This window comes from Phaethon aethereus, assembly GCF_964289735.1.
Source record: "Phaethon aethereus genome assembly, chromosome: 1".
Taxonomy (NCBI): Eukaryota; Metazoa; Chordata; class Aves; order Phaethontiformes; family Phaethontidae; genus Phaethon; species Phaethon aethereus.
The window spans coordinates 195653376-195678913 of NC_138575.1; the positions used below are offsets into that span (position 1 = coordinate 195653376).

At 40.1% G+C, this 25538-nt stretch overlaps 1 protein-coding gene across 2 annotated transcripts in view; it reads left to right on the plus strand.

Annotated features, from left to right (window-relative positions):
• Nucleotides 1-25538, plus strand: part of DCLK1 (doublecortin like kinase 1) — a gene marked incomplete at its 3' end in the record, with an annotated part of 248547 nt that overhangs the window by 215932 nt on the left and 7077 nt on the right. Inside the window, exons 10-16 of one of the 2 annotated variants that reach the window (XM_082013948.1) lie at nt 1157-1303; nt 6392-6525; nt 7207-7284; nt 7915-8011; nt 9875-9955; nt 17187-17300; nt 23003-23076. In XM_082013948.1, coding sequence (XP_081870074.1) covers nt 1157-1303; nt 6392-6525; nt 7207-7284; nt 7915-8011; nt 9875-9955; nt 17187-17300; nt 23003-23076 — 725 coding nt within the window. The remainder of the gene's footprint in view (nt 1-1156; nt 1304-6391; nt 6526-7206; nt 7285-7914; nt 8012-9874; nt 9956-17186; nt 17301-23002; nt 23077-25538) is intronic. The other variant, XM_082013947.1, reaches the window with a different exon arrangement.

A 25538-nucleotide genomic window follows, 5' to 3' on the forward strand; every position in this document is an offset into this window, starting at 1 on the left:
CTGCAGCAGGGATTTTTTTTATTGTTTTTGCAGAATTATCATTTCCCTCCTCTTTTTTTTTTGGTCTGTGTTTCCTTTATGGTGCTGCTTTGATTTTGGCTGAAGGCCCAACACCTCTGAGTAGTGTCTCTCAAAAGATGTTTGTTTTTTCCTCCACTCTGTCAAGCTTCCCCCTTAATCTCTCCTTTAAACTTATTTTTTGGTCTTTCTCCAAGCACTTACATGTTCTTCTTCCCACTTGCCAGCTCGGCTCTGGAAATACAGTCCAAATGTCGTGACTTCCTCAGATCCTGAAGAAGATCATTGCAACTTTGAGGACTTCCACTTAATTTTCCTTCTTTTCTTTCTTTCTCTCTTATTTTCTTATTTTTTCTTTCACTAACAGTAGCTTTTAGCTGAATTAGACAACACGATGAGCTAGAAACAGGACAAGTTGCCACCTGTGTTTGTAGCTGTGGTGAAATACTAATGTTAATTCTTAAGTCTCTTTCAGTATGATTTTCTGACGTATATGCTGGGAAGTTATTCGGTATAACTGCGAGAAGAGCATCACACTACCAAAAACTTCACATCTTGAGTAGAGAAATTAGTTTCTGAAATACATGTTTTCAAAGTTTTATGAGATGGAAACAGACTTTTAAAATACTCTAGCAGAGGTGACAGGTAGCTGGTTTGAGTTTTACTCAGAATTTCTTCATTTTTCTGGAGTTCAGTCAGACTTTGGGCAAAAACATGATGTCAACCTGTTTCTGATTATAATAGGGTGGCAAGGGTTGGTATGTGGCATCGTGACAGGCAAGTATGTAGGCATGCCAGAAATTAGCAACAGAGGCTCTGAACACGCAGGTTGGCAAGTGCTGGACATGTTACAAAAGCGGCAGCAGGTGGGAACCGTTTGCAGTGGAGACTCCGGCCTCTTGGGCTGACCAACTAAACCATGATAAATGGTTCGGAATTACCTATATGTTCAGCTGCCATTATGGGGGATGTCATCACAGTACCCAAAGTTTATATCTGCAAGGAAACTGTACTGCTCCTCCCTCCTCCTCCTCCTCCTCCTCCTCCTCCTCTATAAATGATGCTCCTTGATCTTCCCAAAATTTTTCAGTTATTTCACAAGCAGTGTTGCTCATATGCCATGGTCATTTTGCTCCAGGGAGGAGATCTTTTTGATGCTATTACTTCCACCAACAAATATACAGAGCGGGATGCCAGTGGGATGCTTTACAATCTGGCCAGTGCCATCAAGTATCTCCACAGCCTGAACATTGTCCACAGGGATATCAAGCCAGAGAACCTACTGGTAAGTGAAAATTCAGCTTTCGGTATTGTTGAAAACTTGGGAGTGTGTCAGAGGAAGTCTGTGCTTCTTCCTCCCTCCATACCCCCCCCCCCCAAGTTTATTTCAGCCTTTTTAGTCGTTGGTCTTTTAAGTTTAACCTTAACATTGTAAAGTTCTCCTAAGAACAACAGCTATCACAAAAAGTACAGTCACATCAGCTGTTACCTATTTCTAGGCAGTTGCCCAGGACACAGCGACAGAGTTGTTCCAGTGATCACTAGAAGTGACTTTGCAGTGAGCTGCAGTATAATTTCAACCTTCTCATAAATACAGAGGTGTTCTGTCCTCAATAGACCATTCTGTACTTCTGCAGCTGCTTCAATAATTAGCAGCAGTTCAGTTTTACAAACATGGTGTGTATAAATGTTGTGCCCTGCTCGTGTGGTACATCAGAGCAGAACCAGGAAGAGGCTTCAGAGTCCTTCCTCGCCCTGCTGCATCTCTCAAATAATCCCGCAGCACCTTTTATTAACACACTTTACTAAAAAGAATTAATCTTCCTTTTCCTGACTGAATCCGTATGAACTCTACTCACTGAAGGGATGGTATGGAATGGAAAACATACCCTGGCAATTAGTCCTTCTTCTGAGAATTTTGCACTCTTGAATGCAGCCATTGTGTTCTCCAACTGGCATAGTTTTATTTCTGCTGAGAAATTAATTTCTCCTGATTATTTCACCATTCTCTGAGTTATTCTGAATTTGCTGACATGTCCCGGTATCAAGATGTCCCAATTATCCATATATTCTGCAGCCATAAAACAATGTATAAGATACCTAAAATATCAGTTCCCTTGGCTATATGCTCTCTGCCATGACTTAGTGCATTTACTCCTGCTTGATACAGAAGAGGTTTTATGGGGAAGTTGACTGAAGCAGTTCTTACTAAACTTCCAGGGAGTGGGATTTTTGCAGTTGAGGTTCCTCTAGTGGCAGGTGCCTTTATAGTTCTGGGTGGGGAAGTTGCCTGCCCTCATTTTCCAGAAACTGCTAAAAACGTGTCGGATAGAAGTTTCCCTGGACACTAACAATTGATACTCCTTTACAGCCCTTGTGCTGGTGTTCATAGGTGGCTCCCTGCAGAAGTTATAGCAATCACGTGCCAGGATTAATTAATGCTGTGACTTGGAGTGTGGAGGAGGGCCTTGATCTGGGGCAAGGCTTGCCCTGCCGCTGGCTTGACCTGTCTCTAAATGCCTAAAGTCTCACAGTTGTAGGGTTAAGTTTTGGGGAAAGAGAGAAAAGTAGGCAGGAGGTGGGGGCAACAGAGAGAGGATTAGATTTACCTGCCCAGCGGTCTCTGGTAATTGCTCACCACCAGGAATGATCACACTGTTGGCATTGTAGCTGAATTGTTTCTGAGTGATTTTTCCAGTGTTGCACATATATGAGAGTCCTACATTGATATTGACACTGAGCAGCGAGGAGGCAGCACTTAACCTCTTGCAGCATCCTAACCCTCAAAAGCCGGCATTTGATTCACAAATTATACTAATTCTCAAAGGTTTATCAGGTCCTTAAAAGAAATGAACACTCTTTTAGAAGAGTGCTTTGGAACCAGACTTAACTGCATTCTGACCTTGTCTCTGATGTTGGCTGTCTGTGGCCTTAGTGTCTCTTGACCTTTCTACTTTTATCTTCTTATCTGTCAAATGGGATGGGTAGGTCCCTGTATCACAAGATTGCAATTAGGGTTATTTTCATGGCATTTATAGAACACTCACAAAATGCCATATGGGTCTTAGCCTTTCTGTTGCTGAAGGCCTTCTCCTTGCCTTCTGTAGCCTACCTTTTGCTTGCAGCTCTGTAACCCTTCACCTAAGTGGTCATGGCAGTATTTTTCCCTTGTTGTTCTTATGCTGTTGCTTGCATGTCATGACTGTCATGGTTTTGCACCTGCAAGCCCCAGTAGTATTGTTACAGCAGGTTCTCCTAGCCACTGGTGTGAGAATCTGCCCTTTTCCTACCCATGGGTTGTAGCTTTAGGTTTAGGGGAGCCTATAACAGGCCTGCCCAAAGCAGAGCAGCTAACTGGGGGGCAGCATCTGCCCCGATCAATACGCGTCCCGGTGCTAACAGCCCCATTAGCAGGAAAAAGAGGGAGCACGAGCAAGGCCTGACAAAATCTATAGAGTTACTATAGGAAAAATACGGGGGATGAAGGGGAACATGCTGCTCTGGAGAGGACACCTAGAGGAGGATGCTCATCTGGAGCCTCCTTATTGCATCTCTTCCTGGCTCCTGGGAGAGCTTTCCCTTTAGCCTCCCTCTTTGTCTCCTTTGGTTTTTCCTTTTCCCCAAAAGTATCTTTCACACTTAGAGCTGACGTGTGCCATCAGCTATAGACCCTGCTGATAAATCTTTGTGTGTGTGAACCTGTCTCAACGTCCTATGTGCACCACCAGTAATTTCTGTAAGTGCTTAACTATTCCTTATCACCCTCAAGGCATGCAAAGCCCACCTAACAGTCAGATGGGTAATGCAGAGTACCTGTGATTTTTCAGCAATTTTTTTGTTCTCTAGAGAGTGTCTTCCATGATTTGATTGGAACATTTTTCATAATTGCTGCTATTTAGCTCGTTTATTTTGTCAAGTCATGGGATGTCTTTATAGCCATATAATAAACCCTAGAGAACAACTTCTCTGACTGTTGCCATCTGCACTGATCACAAGAGCAGCTTAGAAAATACTGACAGTCTTTATAGTAATAGGATACATATGGTGGCACACAATTATGTGTGGCTGCATTCAATTAGTGTTGTACAATTACACAGTTTTATTGCTTAGTTAAAACAGTGAAAGCACTACATAGTAGGTAATTTGCACTAATCCCCATTTCTTTAATTGCCCTTCAGTATTTAAATGCAGTGGAACACATACAACGTTTGTTCTGAATAACATGAACATTAAATTATCTTTCACATTCCTTGACTGGCAAGTAACATACCACAGCTTCAGATTGGGCTCCTTTTTATATGGAGTTACAACAGGGTGAGGAGAAGTTACTTTCTTCAGTTTTACAAGTCAACTGAAGTAGTTTTCCAAGAAAAGTAATTCCTGGAAACAGATGGGGCAAAATACTAGAAAATGCACAGTACCAAACCTTCTGCATTGGTAAATATTGTCAAACAAGCCTCTTCCATAATTAATTTCCAAGGTACAGGAGACATAGAAGGTGTGGTCGGTTGAAGGAGGGAATTTATGAACATTCACTAGGCTAACACAACTCAGAGAGGGCTTTGTAAAAGATAACTGCATGAAATAGAATATGAGATGCTAATTAAACTGGATTCAGCTCAATGTCTAAGTGCACACTTTACATTTTTCAGCAAGTGGATATTTAAAGCTGTAGTCTCTTGCCTTTAATTAAAACTGTTGTTGAAATTAGATTTATTACTGCCATTTCAGAGAGCACTTTCTTTAGTTTCAGGAACCAGATGTATTTAACAATCTATGTTTTTAATAAAACCATAATTGCTTTTTTTCCAGTGCATTTCTATAAGCCTATCTTTTTTTCTGGCTTAGTAGCAGGGAACTGTGAATCTATATCAAATTGCTGGTCCTTCTAAAGATCCAGCTGTATTATTAAAAAGAAAATAAGGAAAGGAGAAGAATTCTGTGCATTCTGAATGTCTGCTTGTGGCTGTATCACCTGGTAGCAGGGATTCAGGACAGAGAGGGATTTTCTCTCTATAGACATGACTAACGTTCACAAAGGAGAAACTTGGGAAGGCTGTATAATACAAGTAATTATTATGAGCTGTAGCAGATCTGTAGCAAACAGCAGCAAGAGACTTCAGGATCTCATTTTTGCACCAAGTGAATTCTTCAAGGGCCCGTTGTTGAATTTATTGCATTTTTGTAAGAAAAAAATATAGGCTTTTCCTCTGCAGGCAGTGTAGATAAATGTGATTTGTGATGTAGGAGTAGCTGGTAAAGTTGGGTATTAAGGATGATTTTGGTTTTGGTTGTGAAGTATGATATCTTCTATTTTACACAGTGTTACTGCTAATTGTTGTCAGGATATCACTGCTGGTGAGCCAGGCTGCATGGAGTTTTGATTTGGGTTACAAAATAACAGTGTGATGCATATATACTTTAAGAAGACCTCCTCTAGACTGTTTCCATTTTTTAAGGTGTTGCTAGGGTAAACAACATTAAATTGCATCATAAACAATTTCAAAATAGGGAACAAGAACCCAAACCAGCATCTGGATTAAAGACAGACTCACAGTCTAGTGTTTAATGTAGTTTTTTTCTTTTAAGCATTATTTGTATGTTTTCAGTGTTTGCAGGTTTGGGGTTGTTCTTTTGCATTGAGCCAGCTTTTAAAATTGTGTGTTTTTAACTGATGTTTCTGGCTTTTTTCTTGTGACTATATCTTAATCTCCTTTTGCACCCATAAAAACCCATGAAAGTTCTTGTTGCTGCTGTGAAGACCATGTTTTAAGACAGAATTTTCATGTACACTCATTAACTACCCTACCTATGTCCGTTGATGATGATGATAACATACCATTAAGACACTGATTGGTTTTTAACAGTCATCCAAGGAGAGGACAGTGTTTCTAGGTGAAACAGTCCAGCCAGGTTTGTATGTCATGACTTCAATACACAGAGAAGAATCTGTTGGTGCAATCAGTACAGTCACTGTTGTATTATCTAAGAAGATGAAATTCCTGTGCAAGCCTTTAAGCTCTGTGCGAGTAAAATAAACTCAAAAACCTTACACTGTGAATTGGCTGGCAGGGGGAATTTAATCTCAGAACATCACTGCTGGACCTTTTGCTTCTGGACTTTAGCTTCTAGCAAGTACTATGTCTTTTGTTTGCCAGGTAGCACGGTAAAACCTTCCCAAACACCCTGAGTGCATTCAAGGGAAGTTGGCCAAATTCTCTGTGAATTTTCAAAGCATGCAGAGAAGTATATTGTAGGTAAGGAAGAGAAAAAGGATTGTAAATTAGAAGGAACATTTCAATCAGTTAGTAAATGATATAGTAGTTACCTTGATGGTACTGTGTTAAACCTTTGAATTTTCCTCCTGATTTAGGTTTATGAACACCAAGATGGAAGCAAGTCCCTGAAACTAGGAGACTTTGGCCTAGCAACAATTGTGGATGGACCCCTATATACTGTTTGTGGGACCCCAACATATGTAGCTCCAGAAATCATCGCTGAAACTGGGTAAATCACTTCTATTCATGATTCATTGGTGTGTACCCAGTGGAGCATGTTCTCACCCATGTGCCAGATAGGAATTCTTGCAGTTAAGATTTTTATGCTGCCTTTACTTGGCTATGATGCAGAATCATAGCTTGTAGAACAATTAAGTTGGAGGGGACCTCTGGAGGCTATCTTGTCCAAACCAGCTCAGAGCAGGGCCAACTTTGGTGTCATATTATGTTCTCTACCAGTTTTTGGCCTCAAACTTCGCAGCTTAACACAGAGTTAATAATTAGCCATTTGCAGATACAATAAAAGTAATTCTTAAGCTGTTCCTAGAGACTGTTAACTACCATTCACTTAATTTTATTTTGTTATCATACACTGTCATCTTCCTCTGATTTGTTCCACAGAGTAAAAGCCTGCTGGCTTGAGCAGGCTTCACGCTGGTAGGCATCACTGTCTAACTCAAGAATACGGCACGACATCTTGTACGCACTCCTACATTCTGATCTGATGTAGTTTTAAGATGCAAATGTAAAAAAAATTTGGAAGTGGAATTAGGATAGGTAGATAGGACATAGAGAAAGTTCAGATGAGGATATATAAGAAATTATTAATAATTCTGAAAATGTTTCCTCTATTCTTGTACTACAGTTCATAGGAGTCGGATGCCTCTAACCGTGTCTCTCATACTTCTAGATATGGCTTGAAGGTGGACATCTGGGCAGCGGGTGTGATTACTTACATCCTGCTCTGTGGTTTCCCTCCGTTTCGTGGGTATGGACTGATCTATTCAACCATCCTTGTTCTGTGAATTGGTCCCTGTTCTGCTTTTGCATTAAGCACAGAGATTCGCACTGGAAAAAGTTCTCTGCTCTTAGGGTTTGTTTTTTCCCATGCTCTGCATAGTATTTTACACAAACCCCATAAATGTCTGTGATTTTACTGTAAAATCTCTGTCTCACGTTTGTTTATTTTAGTTTAAACTTCATTGCATTACAAAACAAGAGCCTCCATTACGGGTTCTGGGTGCCTTTGCCTGATGTTTAAAATACACAGTGAAATAAGCATCTTCTTTCATGGACCAAATACAACATATTTTGTGGTCGGTAAAAGGTAATTAAAATGTAAGCTACTTAATATGGACATCAGATCTTTTCTCCCCCTCAAAACAATTGCAAAGTTGTTGACAATCCTAAAAAGAAGCAGGTTGCCTCAGAAAGAATGTACCAAATGATGGTCTCACCATTCACGCCCATGGTTGCATGCTTGGGGGGAATTGAGTTTCCAAAAGCATTCTAAGGGATCGCCAATTGAAGGCAATTTCAAGAAGCCTGTTGAAACCAGCTCTGGAAATAATTTCTTTGTGGGTTTTGTTGTTGTTTTTGTTTGATTTTTACTTTACAGAAGTGGAGATGACCAAGAAGTGCTTTTTGATCAGATTTTGATGGGACAGGTGGATTTTCCATCTCCGTATTGGGACAACGTTTCTGACTCTGCAAAGGTGGGTTTATAGAGTTGATGATACCTTCTTCTCCAATGTTATTCCCAGTGCCAGTATCTAATGAATGTTGTTCTTTCACGGTGCTGTATTTGACATGTTTCATACACCTCCTGCTTCACTTATAATTCCTCTGGGTCACCGAGTACATTGTTGTTTTATCACTGTCTGTCTGTTAGACTCCAGGTGGTTCTGAAAGGGACCCTGTCTTTATATGATGTCTCACACACCAGAGTCACCAGCAGCCCTTACCGATCAAGAAAAATTTTAAGTAACTTTGCTTGACCTACACTTCTTAGCTGGAATGCTCCCTGGGACTGTGCTTTGTATGTACTTATGACGGGGACCAGGTACCAACCTGAAGCCTTTGAATAGAATATAATAATATTATAGGGAGGCTGTTTTCCCTTTATTAATCCCATTAGTTCATATGTCTGTTGTTTCTTTCTGTCAAAGAGCCAGGCCTTGCATTGCCCGTGACCCTTAACTGTTGTCAGACTTCTTCTGTCCACCAGTTCATGGGCTGTGACCTCTTGGCACACGACACAAGAGGTAGAGCTTGAGGTGTGCTAAGGCAGATAGATGCAATGCTTTTGAGATACAGATCCTGACAGAGTTCATTATACTTGCAGAGCAGATCAAATTTTTTAACTCCAATTAGTGCTCGGGAGCAACAGCTTAACTCGCATACTTTCTAGGGATCTGGCATTCACTGTAGTCACGTGTATAAATATAGAGAGAGAATGAGATAATACACATGTGTATGTAAAAAAAAAGCCAAAATCATAAAACTATTCCTATGGTCATCCTGTAGATAAGTGCTTAAGTTCTGTAAGGCAAATCCAGGCAAAACTGTCTTCCTGTTTCTTTCAGTGTGACAGTGTTTAATTAATCACAAAAAAACCCAAAATTTGGAGGTGGATCATAGATTCATAGAATCATAGAATCATAGATGCATGTAATGAAAGTAGCATTCTATGTTCTGAATCTCCGTTCTTTGGAGAGTTAGATCCTGCTTTTACAGATATGTGGAGGGTGATCAGGACTAGTGTTTTAGCCTGTTAACTAATGAGGTTAATGAATGAGATACAGTCAGAGAGTTGGAAGATGTCCTCTAAACCACGTCATTGTATTGTAGCAGGATTTATTTTGTTGCGCCGTTAATGAGAGCTCTGCAAGTCCTTTGCCAACGGTGCCTTCCAGATAGTTCAGTCTATCAGTCAAATATCTGTTTTGAAGCGTTAGCCTATTCATTTAACTTCTTGACACTAAGAATTATTAACTTTGGTCTTTGGTGATACCCCTTTATTTGCTGTCATACTGTCATCCTTTCTGTGCACTCTACTCACTGGTGGAATTAGATATAAGTTTATTTACATGCTAGTTGAAAACTAGGGAATTGCAGAGGAAACCAGAGGATGAAAAATAATATTTTTAAGTGTTTTTTTAACACCTCCTGTGTCATTTATACAAGAGCGTAAAGTAAACGTCTAGATTTGCTGGCTTTTTTCCTGCAGAGGAATTAGCTTTTTCTTAATGGGAAGCTAACCTAATTTCATGTGACCATCTGTTTTGTACATTACCTATTAAGTGCTCTTCTCTTAAACAATGGCTGCAGAACTGTAACTCAGAACTGTCTTCTAGCTTTTCAAGGTACTGTTAGATATGGATTTAAAAGTTCAGCTTGAAGTTCAGCAGTTCATAGTTGTTCTTTTTTTTAATAATCTTAATATATTTCTGCAGTTAGTAGTTCACTCTATCTTTGAGCACTCCTACATAATCAGTTGAAGAGCACTTTAGTGAATTAACTGCTGATTTGTTCTTTAAAAATGTTCTTTATATTTGACCCGCTATTCCATTTCTCAGGAACTTATCACAATGATGCTTCAAGTAGATGTAGATCTACGATTCTCAGCCTTGCAAGTTCTTGAGCATCCATGGGTTAATGTAAGTGTTTTCAAGCTTGTAGATGCTGCTTGTAATTTGGCACCTTTGAGCTCTTTTCTGTCAAGTCTTTTCTATGCCCTTTTGGAGCCAACACATTCTAAAAATGCCACAGATTTAACTGGAAATAAGCTGGGTTACAGGCTGGTTTAGTATATCACATGTACCTTGGAGTAGTCACTACTTTATGCATGCTCAGCTACATTTTCTCTGAAATATTTTGGGCCAGGTTTTCAACAAATCTCAACCACACTTGACAAATTTATACCTCTAACAATCAGCTTGTGGATTCAGTGACACATTTTGCTTTCCTAAAATCAGATGAACTTAAAAATCTGACAGTCATGATTAAGAGCTATTGAAATATAGTCCATAGTGTTAAGCCTACTTGCTCCAACATAAAACAGGGAAAACTTTAGAATCATATTTAGCTTCTGACATTGAAATATGAATATATTTATGTGCAGCCATATCCATTTAATCTGAGTTACCACGAAATAGCTATTTATGTATCCTGGTTTATCGGAGCGACTGGACATTTGCCATAAAAGTGGTAATCAGTGAGGTGGCATATGGATAAATCTGGCAGAGAATAAAGAGATTTCTCTTTAATTAATATTGAGACAAGGACACTACTTAATATTTGTTTATTATTTCAGACCATTTAATATGTCTTAAAATATTTGGATGACAAGAAAGAAAAATTGGAGAAAACCCAGCTTCAAATTCAAAAGGGAAGGTTGAGAAAAGAAATACAAATGGGACAAGAAGAGAAAAAAATTGAAGGAGGAAGAAAAAAATGTTTTGTTTTGTCTGTGGCAAGTTTGAGTGTGCAGACCTCCCTGGAACACTATTTGGTCCCTCAGCTGCTGGATTCAAAATCTTTTTCTCACTAAAACACTATTCTAAAAATTCAAATATACAGTAACCTCAAATGTTAATCTTCTTTTATGAAGTGTCCTGCATATAGCCCTGAATAGTGGTCATCAGTTAAGTGTTTAGCAAGTATATGCTTTAGTCTTGGAGGCTCTTTTATTGCCCCAATTATTTTTTTTTTTTAATTTTAAATGCTACTGTCATGCAGAGCACTTCTGTAGTGTACAAAGAGTGCAAGGAACCAGGACAATGTCTGATGAAAATCTTTTCATTTTTAAGATGACATTCAGGCAGCTGAAATATTAATTTTCCTTGGTGCCAGATGCTGTTCTTGGACATAGTGTTCTGTCACAGTCTATAATGACTTCTGGTGACTGAGATGTCTCTCTGTCTCCACTGGAGGAGGACGGGTGGGGATTTCTGGATTGCTGCTGAGGAAGAGATGGAAGTGACTGATCAGAAGCTGCAGAGAGGCCAGATCACCTGCAGTGTCAGTCTGCACACTGCTGCTGAGGTTACTGAAACATCACTTGTTTACACCACATAAGGATGTGGTCACTAGTCTTCCTCTTTTTCTGAAAAGTACTTGAGAACTGTTAATAATGTCCCCCCGGACACCTTTTTTTTTTTTTTTTTTTTTTTGGCTTCAGTTACACCACGATGTTTTTTAGGAAACCGTTTTAGCAAGATGTATTAAGAAGAAGAGGTGCAGCTCTTTGCCAGTAACTTGATGGTGATGGTGGACAGGTGACATGCGAGTCTGCTCCCTGCCCTTGCTAGTGCCTGCTGATGGGGAGGAACAGGGAAAGGGGCTGGGGGCTAAAGTCTTTTAACACTCCTGAGCTCCACTAACCAAACCTGAGCTCTAGTTACTGAAGGACCCTGGCACATTCCTGGGTTTCTGTGCAATATGTCAATATGTGGAGCTCTTTGCCAGAGGATGCTGTAGAGGCCAAGTATAAATGGATTCAAAAGGGAGTTTGATACATTTTTGGAGGATGAGCCCATTGGCGCCTATTAAATGTGGTGGTCTGGATACAACTCTTGGCTCACAAAGTTCTTAAGTACTTGGTTGGCAGAAACTGGAGGGTATACCAGGGAAAGTTCAAGATCTACTTGTCTTCCTTAAATGTACTATTTCATAAACAGTGACTACGATTCACTGTTGGAAACAGGACACTCTGTTCAGTTCACCTTTGGTCCAGCTCAGCTGCACTTCTCATAGTTTTGTGCTGATTATAATTCTCTGCAATCAAAACCTCTTGCAGTTCTGTCCATAAACAAGTGAAAGAAATATTCTGTGACAGTTCTGTAATTTCTTCTTTTCTGTCCAATTGCTATTAGCAACTGAGACGAATCAGTATTTCGTCTTCAGCAATACCCTAACAGTAGTCCAGAACACAGATCAAAACCTCTTTTGAATTCTCTTATGTATCCTCCAGATATTTTTTCTGGAAGGAAAAAGGCCAGCACTGGGACCAGTTCAGGAAAATGCTTGATTGAGCACGTTCCAAACGTTGCTCCTATTTCAAGGCATTACACATGGAAACGCTTAATATCAGGCATAAAATTAACTAGATGGCACTAAAATCCTAGTTCACTTCAAGAGAAATAGGAACGTGGCTGAGTTGAAACAGGTGCTTAAATGCTTTGGTGAAAAAACTTCCCTGAAGTGGGTCTGAGAAGTACGCGGCAGCGTACCTGCTTCTGTACGGAGGGAGAGCGATACACTGGGGTCACATCCAGCCTCGCATCCCCATACCATCACCTGCTTGACCTGCTGCAAGTCTGTCACACAACCTCCCTCTACCTCATTTTTCCAGCTTCAGGACAGGGAATTAATATAATCATCCCTGTTTATAAAAAGGCTCCGTGTCGTAATTACCTGAGCAATTATCTGCAACTTTTGTAAAATACTGTCGTTCTGAGGAGAAATGGCACATGGAGTTTTCACCTAATATTCTGTTTTCCCACATAACCTGTTTACTTTTCTGTGGCATCAAATGCTGGACTTCACTTTCCCTTTTCTTATTTCTGTTTTGAACCTATTAATAGAGCGGTAAACTTGCAGCTAAAATACTGGATAAGACAGCTGCCTTGAAAAGCAGGCATGTGTTGCCTTTGGCAATTTTAAGAAACATTTTCTCTCTTTGATCAAACCTTTGATAGAAGTGTTCTAACTGCTTACACTGTATAAAACCATTTTGTAGATTGTAAATAACCATTCTACTTTATAGCTGCTTACTATATGATTACTTGGTAAATTGCTGAGATTCCTGGAATGTGCTTTGACAGTTTCAATAGGAGCCAACCCTCATTTCAGTTTCAGTTTTTGCTATAAAAATAGCTGGAATCCTCTTGGAAACTGCAAAACTTGTTATGGTCAGAGTCAGACCAGTAAAGCAGTTCCTATGTCAATAATATCCCAGCTGTTTTCAATTCAAAAAAACAAAACCTGAAAAGATGTTGGCTACGTGCCACTGCCACAGATGGAGATCTTGAATTCTAAATGCAATTCAGCAGCAGTTCCTTGCCCCCTCCATTTAGTTTATTTGGATTTGTCTCTCCTATGCAGTACACTTAGACCTGGAAACAAATCCATCAGTTTATACTTCCCCTACAGGGACCCCAGCTCTTTCCTTTACCTGCTCAAATTCTTTGCAAAACCAAAGAATTGTAAAAGAGGCTGGAAGCTTGACGTCTGGTGTTTTAAACATTGATGATATTGATAACCTGAATTATACTATACAAGTTACAGGAAAAACCTACTCGCTTTTTGTTGTATAAGTAGTAAATATTTCCTCATACAGCATTGAGCAGTGAATGCTGAAACCCAGTGAGATGGGTTGCATTCTGTAAATCCTCTGCTGCTAAAATAATGAATATAAAATGTGGTGTGTTGTTGCCGGAGGAGGGAGGTGGCACGCACCAGCCTAAAGCTAATTAGGGAAACTGGAGCTTTTACATATTTCCTTGATGATGTCTGCCTTGGAAATTAAAGAAATTAATAACCAAGCAGCAAACAGTAATAAGCTGAACATTTGTAAGGAAGTTAATTAAAAAAGACATTTCTTATTTGGCAGCTGCACTACTTTTTGTTACATCCTAGGACACTGCCCAAAGAAAAATTTCCTTGTAATCCTTAAAGGAAACAGAGTCCAAAAGCTTTTCCAACACTTCTATTTGCTCTAATTTTCTGCTGTTATTTATACAATGACCTATTTATCTGATGCTTTTAGACCTGGAAAGTAAAGCTCTTGTGACAGGCTTGTGAAATGGATCTGAGCGCTTCAGGGCAGTAGGAGTCTGGGAATCCTGAACTTTGTTTCACCTTTTTAACACTTCTTTTTCCTTTGATTGGCAATGTCTCCTGCCATAGACAACACTGCAAATATGAAATCAGTGTTTATTAATTACTTAAATGATGCCAAGACCCTCTGCCTCTTTTTTTTTTTGATTTCTCGCAAATAAACCAGGAAAGGATTTTGTGGAGGCTGATTAAAAAAAAAAACCAACTATCTTAAGCTCCCAAGCAGTTTACAGTTACATTGTCCAGGTGAAAACTCAAATTCTGGACCAGAGTTTTCAAACTGTCAAACAATTTTGACTGCTCAACTTCTGAGACATGCTCAGGAGAGCACTTCTTCAGCAGTCAACATTTTCTGAAGCCCGTCACCCTTTAAAGTTCCCAGAGTTGAGCACCAAAAATCACTAATCTTTAAAAGATCTTGTCCTGACTGCTAAAGCTAAGATGAAATTCTGTGATCCTAACCTGCTGCAAGAAGTAGTTCTTACAGGAAAGCGTTAAAATAAGGGAAAGGAACGGTTAACCTCTTTGGAGGTTGATATCCTTCCCATTACAGCAACCTGATGAAATTCTTGTCAGCAGTGTTTAGCCTGTTCTCCAAGTCTACAACTTACCCGGCTGATTCTGGTGAATGTGATGGGGTTTCTTTCACTTCTTGCCTTTTTAAACTGCAGAGCAGCTTGTTTTGTACGTTAGTTAAACAGCTGTCATCTCTCACCCTCAATATCTATCTATTTTATTGTTGGCTGAAGTGATTCCAGGAGCCAGCTAATATATATTAGCTTATTTATAAAGCATGTTGGAATAGAAACCCCGATAACTACTAAGCATCAGGTAGCGCCAACAGTAGTAAGAAAATTTAGTAACGATAGAGTAATTCCCATATATCCCAATGCTGCATCTTAAATTGAGCTGGAAGATATTTCATCTAAAATCCGGAGCCCAAACTACGTGTCTCTGGCGCGTTGCCACTGGAACTGTGGGTGTGGTACTTCACCAATAAAATATTACCACAGTCTTGGTAACTATTGTCTTCTCCGTAATTTAGTCTTTTGACAAGACGACATGAACGCTTGGCAGGCTTTCATGTCAAGAAAGCCAAGAGAATGATTCCCCCACCCCCCTTGGTGAAGAAGAGTTCGCTTTACAGACTAGCTTTCTTCTGGGAAAGGCAAGGTCAGCGGAAAGCAGGTTATTTTTAGGGGTCATATACCACCGAGCCAAGACTCCCCGGTGCTCGACGATAATCAGCTACTGGGTTGTATTGTTTTGTTTTGTTTTGTGTTTTGCAGCTGTGTGCACTTGACCATATTTTGCCAGCTGAGACATTTTGTTAAGAGGTGAATGAGGGATCTCTAAACACAAACTCCCCAAGCTAAATAAACAACAAACCTTAACCAACCTCCCTAAAATTCCCATATGCTCACTGCGCTCATGAGTTACTGCAGTGACTCTGTAACTCTTTAAGTGCACTCAGAATTGCTGCAAAGCCAGAAAAAAAGCGTCTGTAATGTCTCTGTATTCTGATCTTGTCTCTTGTTTGCACATATTCTGCTAGGATGTCGCTTAAGTGGATTTTTAAAGACATTTTTCAACTGTTGATAGCTACACATACCATGCGGTACTAGCTTGGGATGACCATTGCAGATGGCCAGTGGCCTGATATACTGCATATTCTGCCTATTCTGCATTTTGTTGCCTGTTGCACCTATTCATCGTATTGTTGCCTGAAATCTTGCATATTCTGGTAGGAGGAAAGTCTCACTGAGCATTGGCTTTTTGAACATTTTTTAGTCCTAAGGGCCTTATTTGCAATTTCTAAAAAACTCCTGTCTTCTCTTGGGCTCAAAATCCACCCTCTGTCTTGTGCAAAACTGTGAAGTCCCTTCTTTCTGCTAGGGTTTCTCTTCAGCCTCGAGGGTGCCTGCGTGCCTAGGTGCAGATAGATGGGTTTGCTCTGCCAAGCGGGATGTCTCAGCGGTTTGGAGGCATCTCCTGGCCCAGCTGAGCGGCTTCTGGGCTGGAGATTGCATACAGCTGCCTCACTTGATGCACGTGACAGCAGAACATGTGTCTGCCTCTGCTTGGCCACATAGTTGTGTGCCTGCTTTCACCTCAGGTCAGCTCAAGTTGGGAACACCTCTTTCTGCAAGGAAGAAGAGGCCACCAGAGAGCTGGCTCCAGCCCTTCTCTGCTTTCCCAGGCAGTCCGTACCTCTGTCTGTCCTTTCCCCACAGCATCCCAGGCATGTGTGCCTTGGCACTGGGGGAAGCAATTGCAGTCCCTTGTTATCGGTCAGTTGGAGTTTCCACTTGCAGAGGGGGCTTTGGTATGGTACAGTCATAGTCTGTGGGGAATGCAAGAGCAAGCCTTAAGACCACACCTAACCTGGCCTGCAGACATATGCAATGATACATGCTGGCGTTGGTGAGGTCCCGCTCTCTCAGGCTTTTGGCGGGGGCATGTCTCAGCTCCCATCTTGCCTGGGTTTCCTCCCTGTGGGACTGAGCCATGGCTGGAATTTTCACCCAACCCCATAGTCCTCGAGTTTGTAATCTTTACAAGACGACAGAGACCTCACTGGTGTCTTACAGGGCGTTTGGAGATCCTTTCCTGCGTCCTACCAAAATGGGGCTTCTGGTTTCTGTAATCTCTTGGGCTCCTTCTACTTTTGAGGCCATTATCTTTAAATTTATGGGATGAGTAAACAGAATCATAAACAGGTCCGAGCTTATCAACTTTGAAATATTAATAGACCTAAAAATAACTGGGAAGTGGTAGGTAAGACATAGTAGGAAGAATATAAAATATTACCTAAAGTTTGAGAGGAAGATACTGGGTAAAGAAGAAGAGAGAGGCTGGTTCATGACATAATACGATGTTCATCTTATAAATACCTTAGATATATTAGTGGAGACAATGATTGACCTGTATTTCATTACAAACATTTTTGTAAACTTTTTTATATTGACAGGTGCTTGAGAATCACCTTGCAATTCTTCTATTTCGCCTTTTCCCTCTGAAGTTTTATTTGGCTTTATTTCTCTGCAGGACGATGGCCTTCCAGAGAATGAACATCAGCTCTCAGTAGCTGGGAAGATAAAGAAGCATTTCAACACAGGCCCTAAACCGAACAGCACAGCAGCTGGAGTTTCTGTCATAGCAGTAAGCATCTGAAATACACAGCTGAAACACTTAAATATGTGCCCACAAGACAGTGTCTGTTTAGGACATGCCACCAAAAGAAACCGGAGAGGGTTAACCTTTACATAATTCAAGCGTTTGATTAATATAAACTTAGTTAGACTGGTGTTCTGCACAATTTCTCCGTTGATTCTCCTTGTGAGTCACATTGTTATTTAACAGCCCTAGGAGATCTAACAGTACCCACACTTCCACAGTTTACCAGCAGATCAGTGGACCTAACTCCAATGTAGATTCAACCATTTGGCTGTGGGATCATGACATTTTACTTGGCAGCAGAATCATCACATGGATTGGGGCCACACAGAGGTTGTAGCAGGACAGCAGCACTTTACAGTGAGTGGAAATCACTTCAAAATTGTGGCAGAAAATCTGTATGGCAGCATGAGCTTCTCTTCTCTGAAGACATCAAAGAGAGCTGTGATGCCTCACTGCTGCCTTCATAGTTGATACCAGTCTAGCCACTTCAAATTTAGCTGAGCAGCAGCATTTTATTGTACTGCCACGTGCAAGCTGCTTCTCTTTAGGCAGAAGGACTTAACTGGGTAAAAACTTAATGGAACTCCTTGCTGCCTTCTGTCATGTTGCAATTCCAGTCTGGGCATTCCAGCTTAGAACATGTCGGAGCTTCTGAAACCAAGCTTGACCAAACTTTTGACCAAGCTTTCCTGAGCTTTCGATGGCATCCTCAGCATAGAATACATTGCATACATTTGTATTTCCCCCCGCCCAAAGATGAACACGTGTATTAGATATACATGAGCACAGAATATATTCAGTGTTTTATGAGGTTATTCATACTAATGCCATTGAATAGCAACATGCACATCCTTTACATTTTTGATACATCTGCCTGTGTTTGTAAGCTTTTCTTTATTACTCATGGTAGTGTTAACGCTCCAAATAGTCACTAAAAACAAGTGACATGTTAAACATAACCATTCTCATATCAGATTACTCAGTGTTCATTCCCAGCTTCCATAAATTGCAGGTGGTGTGACTGCACATGTACACTTTCTTGTACTGTTTCCACTTTCATGTTTCTCAGCTCAGCCCCTCCAGTGGTGAGTTAAATCAGCATGAAGTAAACTCAGCTCAGCACACGCAATCTGGCTCACAGGTGTGAACTGTTTGTGCAGCAAACTGGATACTCTCTCAAAGTTACTTGGTATAAGTACTTAAAATCTCAAGCTGTGCCTCGCTCATATTTTTTCTTTACTCTCTCCAACCCTGAACGTCCTCTAACATGGAAGCAAGTTGTTCCTCATGCTTTTCCTCAGGTTTTCTCAGTCATCAGCTAACATAGCCAGCATTTATTTATTTTCATTTTTAAGCAATAATACTGCAGCAACTCTCCCACAACTAAAACATCACATACCCATTGCTCATCTGAAATGCAGGTATGTTCTGTATAGACTAGCAGAAACTGTGTTCCTTTCGAATGGACTGCCAGCACGCTTGTCCATGAGAATTACTGCTCAGATCCTCCATGCTAATGACTTCAAAGCTTAAAAGCGAGAAATGATGCCTCTGTCCTCATCCATCCCTCATCTCCTTTAAGCTTTTAATTTCCCCACCCTCCTCTTTTTATTTCTTTGCCCCAGTTGCTCTGCCAAGGAACTGTTTACAGCAGTTTGACACTTGAGTAATGAAAAAGGCACTGTAGTGAATCTTTCCACTGCAAAACGTTATTCATCAGAAAAAAAAAAAGTATATGTTTAATTATATTTTAATGGCTTTTATTTATCTTTTAGTATTTGAAAATTTAACAGATTATTTTTAGTGATCATCTCTATGGGTGAACATCATACTCTGGCACAATTAATCCTGCAAGTTCTATAAAGTAGAGATGTTTAGAATATTTTTACAGAATTCAGAAAGTGGTTTGATTAGCTTGTGTCAATTATTTTCTAAAAACTTGGAAGAAGTGGAGACGTATAGACATCTTTAGTATTTTGGTAATGTTCCAGAAAGCTAGATCATTTTTATTTTAAAAATAAATTACCTTTATTTTCTACAAAACTAATTTAATAAGTAAAATAAAACCAAAAGCAAAACAACAAAACCTTTAATTGTTGTTTCGGCATTTGAAAGCATACTTAATATACATTGGACATACACATCACCAGGGTTTTACATTTGTACAGTCTCAAATGTCACAGAAGTAATTCTTATTAATGAAGCCTGCTCTACATTTAGAATTTTCAAAGTATGTACAGATGCTGTAACATATTGTTCAGCACTAAAGATGTGCACTAAGTATATTTTCTACAAAAATACTGTTTTATTGTGCCTGCCTGTATGTTTACTGTAACTTTTTGAGAGAGTGCTTGTGTATATAATATATAGAGATGCCTTCTATATATCATATAACACGTCTGTGTCTGTGGATGTTTGTGAAAATGTGTTAATATGTGCATATATTTATATAGATTACTTAATAGTATAAAAGGTAAATATTAGCATTATTTTGAATTTTATAACTCTGTGTACAGAGATAGCTAATCTGTGGTATTTAGTTATTAATTTGTCTTCACACTGGTGTGATATTATATGCCTGTTTTCTTCGGTGGTAAGAAGTAACACACCTCAAAGATCTCAAGCAATATTTATCATATGCACCAATTAAAAACTATAATATGAAAACTCATTTCCTAAAGATGTGTTTGTGGTCAGCTTGACTGGGAGGACGTTTGAAGCCATGTGCGTTTTACATACGTCTACTGTGGCTGCTGCTTCCTTCAGCAATGTTCAAACACATTGTACTGACTCCTTTGGTTCAGACTTACATCTGCTTTGTGGTACGTGGTAATCCCCAGTAAAAGTTGTCTCTGACCATTCAGGGCAGAGACATCCTATACGTTCTCGTGCATGTGTCCAGACTTCAAGTTCGTCCGCATTTGAAAGGATGTGTCAGTTTGGACAAACTCCCACAATGAATGTGTTGTGCACGCTTAGCAAAGTAGTTCCTTTGCTGATGTAGCAGAAGATGATTCCTCAAACAAAATTAACTATAGAGGCAAAGAGACTTTTCTGTTGATACATTAATACATCATTAGAAGTTCTGCCAGCATAACTATGTCAGTTGGGAAAAAATTCCCTTAAACCAACACAGCTTTGCCAGCAAAATTTTAATTGGAGAGCTAGCTTTTAAAACAGCAAGAGAATTAACAAGTCCCTAAAAAACACTGCTTGCTGATGGCAGAGTATGTAGGATAAAGATCACTTTACTTGCCCTGTTCTTAAACTCTTGTCACAGGCGTTGACTGTGGGTCTCTGTAGGAGTCAGGGGCTGGGCTAGTGCCCCTCCGGTCTGTGTCAGAATGACCGTGGTACTGTTAAATGCTAAAATATTTGCAGGATCAGGTTTCTCATACAGCTTTCCAATAGGAACAGTATTTTGTAGTTCCATGATGGTGTTTATAAAAGATACTGCAGTAAAAACATAAAACCAGATTTTTACCAATTTTTTTTTTAATTTGGGGATAGATTTTTTGCTTCAATTCTCCAAGGATATCATACTGGTTTTTTTTGGCCTCAAATCAGTACCCCGTGGCTGTACACTCTGGGTGTTAGCGACAGGACTTAAAGTGACCAAGAGCCAAAATAATTTTTAAGAATGCTTCTGTGATCCAGAAGTGTGCTCTGGTTCCATATATGAACTGAGCATCGTTTAATTTGTGTTCTTGCCTGAAGTGTTAAAGCTTTGCCTATATGTTGTCACTTTGGTGCTTGTATTTTTGCCATTCTTAAGACACAGAAAAAGACTAATGATAACGTTCTGTTAAGGTTGTATGAAGTCTCTCTTTCTTGGCAATGGGAGTAAACTCCAGATGGAGACTCACAGGAATCGAATAGGACAGCAAAATAGAAAAGCTGCTCAGAAAGTTGATGCAGCTCCTCTGTCTCTTGACGAGTCCTCTCTGGGCTGGGGACACCGGCACCCGGCCACTGCCTGCGGTCTGGCAAGGGAAGGCAGCGGATGGGTCATTATCCTGCGTTCTGCCGATATTAAAAGAAAATTACAAATTCCAAGTGGCATTATTTTTAGCGGTGGGATTTCTTGGGTGGTGTGGAAAGAGAAGCCAAGTTTAGTCTGTGAGTTTTGCTCGGCTTAAAGATGAACCCGTGCCTCGGATGTCACTTCCCATCTATTGTCTGTGTTGTCCTGGGATCATTGTCCACAGTCGGGTTTCTCGTGGCAGGATCTCCACACCGGCAAAATTGTTTCAGCTCACGTTGGGAAGCAGCTCTCCCGATTTCCTCTGTATTTCTTTTTAGCTATTCGATTTTAGGACAATATTTTTGATCTGCTTTTTAAGGAAACATCCCTTTTGTCTTTTATATGCAGCATACGAGGAAGCCAGTAGATGGCAATAGCAGACCAGTGTAGTTAAGCCAACAAAAAATTAACTCGAGGTACAAGGTTTTCACGATTTTAAACAGGAAACGTCCTTTAAATAATTCTAAATAAGATGAAAGCGGCATTGTTTTAACAAAATGGAATAAATTATTAAATTCTACACTTGCAGGGGAGTCATCAAGAAAAATTTAAATTTGCAGTTAGCTCCTAGCTACCCTTGAAGTGGTTGGTAACTAGAAATGTGTTGAACTGCTTTTCTGAATTTAGAATTAGAAACTGTCATCAGTATTGGAAATATGTGCCACACTCTTATTGAAGCACAAAATGGCCTTTTCTCTTCATAGGGCAGAAAGTGAAAATCATCGCAACTAACAATTTTAAAGCGGGCAGAGTGTCTCACTCAAGATATTTTCCCCTAAAATTTTATTTAACTCGTCTAAATGATGTCTCCACCGTCTGTTAGTGCAGCACAGAAGGGTTAGAGAAAACAAGACGTTTTCTTTGTTCCTATGCACACGATTCTGCTAATGATAAATTGAATGTAAAAGATCTATATTCCTTAAGTAATATCACCAGCACACTTTCCTGGACACAATGTTAAGTTCATTTCCATTTTGACTTTAATTGGTGCAATTTTAAACCGAATAGTTTTGTACTGTTATCTTTTTGAGCATGAGGTGTAAGCTGAGATGATAAACAGTGTTATTCATGGCTCTGAGTAGTCCTACTCTCCAAGGTTAACGCATTTTTAGAAATGAATTACCATGATTGATGGGGTATCAAAACCTGATTCTTTTCATCTTTACACATTCCATGATTATGAAGCAGTCTAATTTAAGCCTTGTGTAGTCTGTCTAGCCTGCTCCTTGTGATGGTTGCACTGCATTTTTTTTTTCAAATTATTAAACCTCTCAGTTTAATTGCAAAAGATAATTCTCCATTACTGGTATGTGCAACTTAAAAGGGCACTTCTGTCTTTGGAGGTAACAAGATATTTGTCAGACTTTTAAATGCATGCATTATGCATTGAGTAACCTATTTCGCAAACTCCATTTTAGTTTGAATAAATTGGCTTCTAATTTAGCGAGACCGAATCTAGAGCTAGTATCTTTTTCTTTTATTTCTTGACTTCTTTTTTTTTTTCTTTTTCGTCTCCGGTACTTAGCTTTAGGATGTTAGATAAGTGCCTTCTGAAAATGAAAACAGTAAATATGCACTAAATAAGGAACAGCTTGCTCTGGAGTCTGAATTCTTTAGCCTAATGTCGATCCACTGAGTTGCCCCGTTTCTCTCTGCTCAGCTGGACCACGGGTTTACCATCAAGAGATCAGGGTCTTTGGACTACTACCAACAACCAGGAATGTATTGGATAAGGTATGAGATGGTGCAGCGCCAACAGTCAGTGTTTCCATGGCAACGTGCTGGCAGTCTCCATTAACCAGTTCCTTCAGTGGATAAACATGCTTTTTGATTTGTTATCCGGTCCATATGCTGCTTTATCAGTTTCGTTTTAATCTTGATTGAGATGCCACACCCCCTCATTCCCTTTCTTCACCCATCCCTCACACCTACATCGCCAGCTTTCTCTTCATCGCACATGCTCAGTATCAACTTCCCCTATAGTTAAAAGGACAGTGTATATAGAAAATCTACTAGATATGCTGAAGTACGCACCCTCCCCCTCCCTATTGCTTGTTAAGGCATCTGCTTCCCCTGCGCTCCTGGTTTGAAACACACGGAGCAGCAACAGGCTCTCAGCATATATTTTTCTCTCTTTCCATGCGAGATGTGGAGCTATATACTGTCATTTTAAACCCACTAAACACAATCCTTACCTTAGATTGAACAATGCATTTACATCACACGGTATGTAGAAACTCTCCCAAGTTCAATGAAATACAATGCATTGTATGTGCTGGTAAGCTTGTGTTTCTAACAATGCATTCCTTCTCTTTTCTTTTTAAAACCCTTCTGATACCTATTTATTTTGATTTGATTTTTTTTAAATATTGCATGAGTCTTTTGAATATATTTTTCTCCATTGTGTAACTGTGCCAGGGTTGTCTTAGCTGGCTTAACCTGTATGATAAAACGGGGCTGTGGGCGGGAGGGGGTTATTCTGGAGTGGGAGCAAGGAGGGATCCAGGTCTGATAGCCCACACGAGGCCCGTGCACCTCCTCAATCAAGCCAGAGCCCTGGAATTTCCATCAAGCGGTTATTTGCTGGCTTTTTTCCTTCTTATTACTCACAAGACCTGCGTTTTGATAGCTGGAGAAATTTTTAGAAGTTGCTTGCGAAACCTGCGTTTTCTAACACTGCAGTGCTTGAAACCTTTAAAAACTCGTCTGTGAGGTATTTGGAAAAAATCAGCAAATTGACCGCATTAGCAAAATAACAGAGATGGTCACTGCAAGCATTTCCAGTAGAGTAAAACTCCAACCCTGGATCATTTCACTGAGCGCATGCATCGGACTACAGCACAGTTTCCATAAAACCAAGCAGTTCCCTGAGCACGCACTGAGGGTTAAGTAGATTCTGATATGGATGTTCTGGGGAAAGAGAAGAACAAAAATAATCCTACTTTTCAGGCAAAAAGTAGAAAAACAGTTCCCACCCATCAGCTGAACGCTGGCTAGCAAGAACTGAGAAACACTTTCACTCCGAGTGCTCGAGTGTGCAGCAGTACCGGTAACCCCAGCCCGTCGCGCTTGCGTTGGTGCCTATAACCTACCGCAACCTGCGAGGCCGTAGCGAAACCTGCTTGGTCTGTCTTGGCATCACCCTTCTCAGGTTCCAGCCCTGCAGCCCAGCCAACGGCAGCACAGCGTCTGTGCTGCTTTGTTTTTTGAAGAATTGGGGAATGGGGTCTGAGTGCCCAGCCTTAGCTAAGTGTGGGTTTGATAGTATTAGAGGAATTTTTCTTTTCTGCTTACGAAGGAGCGATGGCATTTTGTGTCCAAGCAGGACTTTGTCAAATAGTTGCAAATTTAATACCTCCTCTGTAAAATGGAGGAAAGCTCACATGAGCTTTATTTATCTTCCCAGAGTTTAATTGCTGTCCATGATCAGCTTACACTCCTTCTCTGCTTTACTATTTTTATTTTACATACACACACACAAAAAAAAATCTGTCTTTCAATTTGCTGTACACAGTGTTTGGATCTTTTAAAACCCTAGCTTCAGGGGGAGCAGACCACCAGAAAGAGGAGCCTGTGATAAAGCAAGCATCTCCTTTCAGATTGGCCTTGACTCAGTTTAACTGCATAGCCCAGATTTTGAAACAAACCATATGCATTTTGGGGAGGTAGGGGGGGGAAAACTCTGCAATTTTGCAACTTGGAAAATAAATAAACGCTATAAATAATTAAAAAAAAAGGCCATTTGACTAAAGCACTAGTAATGGCTGCCATCAGCATACAAAATGACACATCCCTGAATAATGGGCTGGAGCAGATGGGTGATAATCTCTCTCATTCATACATAAACTGCTCTGTTTTCCAGCTGGGGGCAGTAACAACAATGTTTATAATTAGGGCTTTCTGAACAGGGCATCTAGTGTGGAAAGGCAAATTGGGAGAGCAGGGCTTCTAGGTGTAGATGCTTAATTAGGAAATGCTACAACAGGGGGTACCTCCGAACAAGCACTGCCCTGTGTTTGGTGCTCTTTCATCCCCAAGAAACAAGCAACTGCTGTAGTGACCAACATTTTAGTTCTAAATAAAACCATTTCGATTTAGCAAGTGTTTATTTTTGGTAGTAACTGTGAGCGTAAAAGCAAAGCAAAGGTCCGTTAACTGCCATCCATAGAGCAGTTAATTTATCACAGGCCCATGAA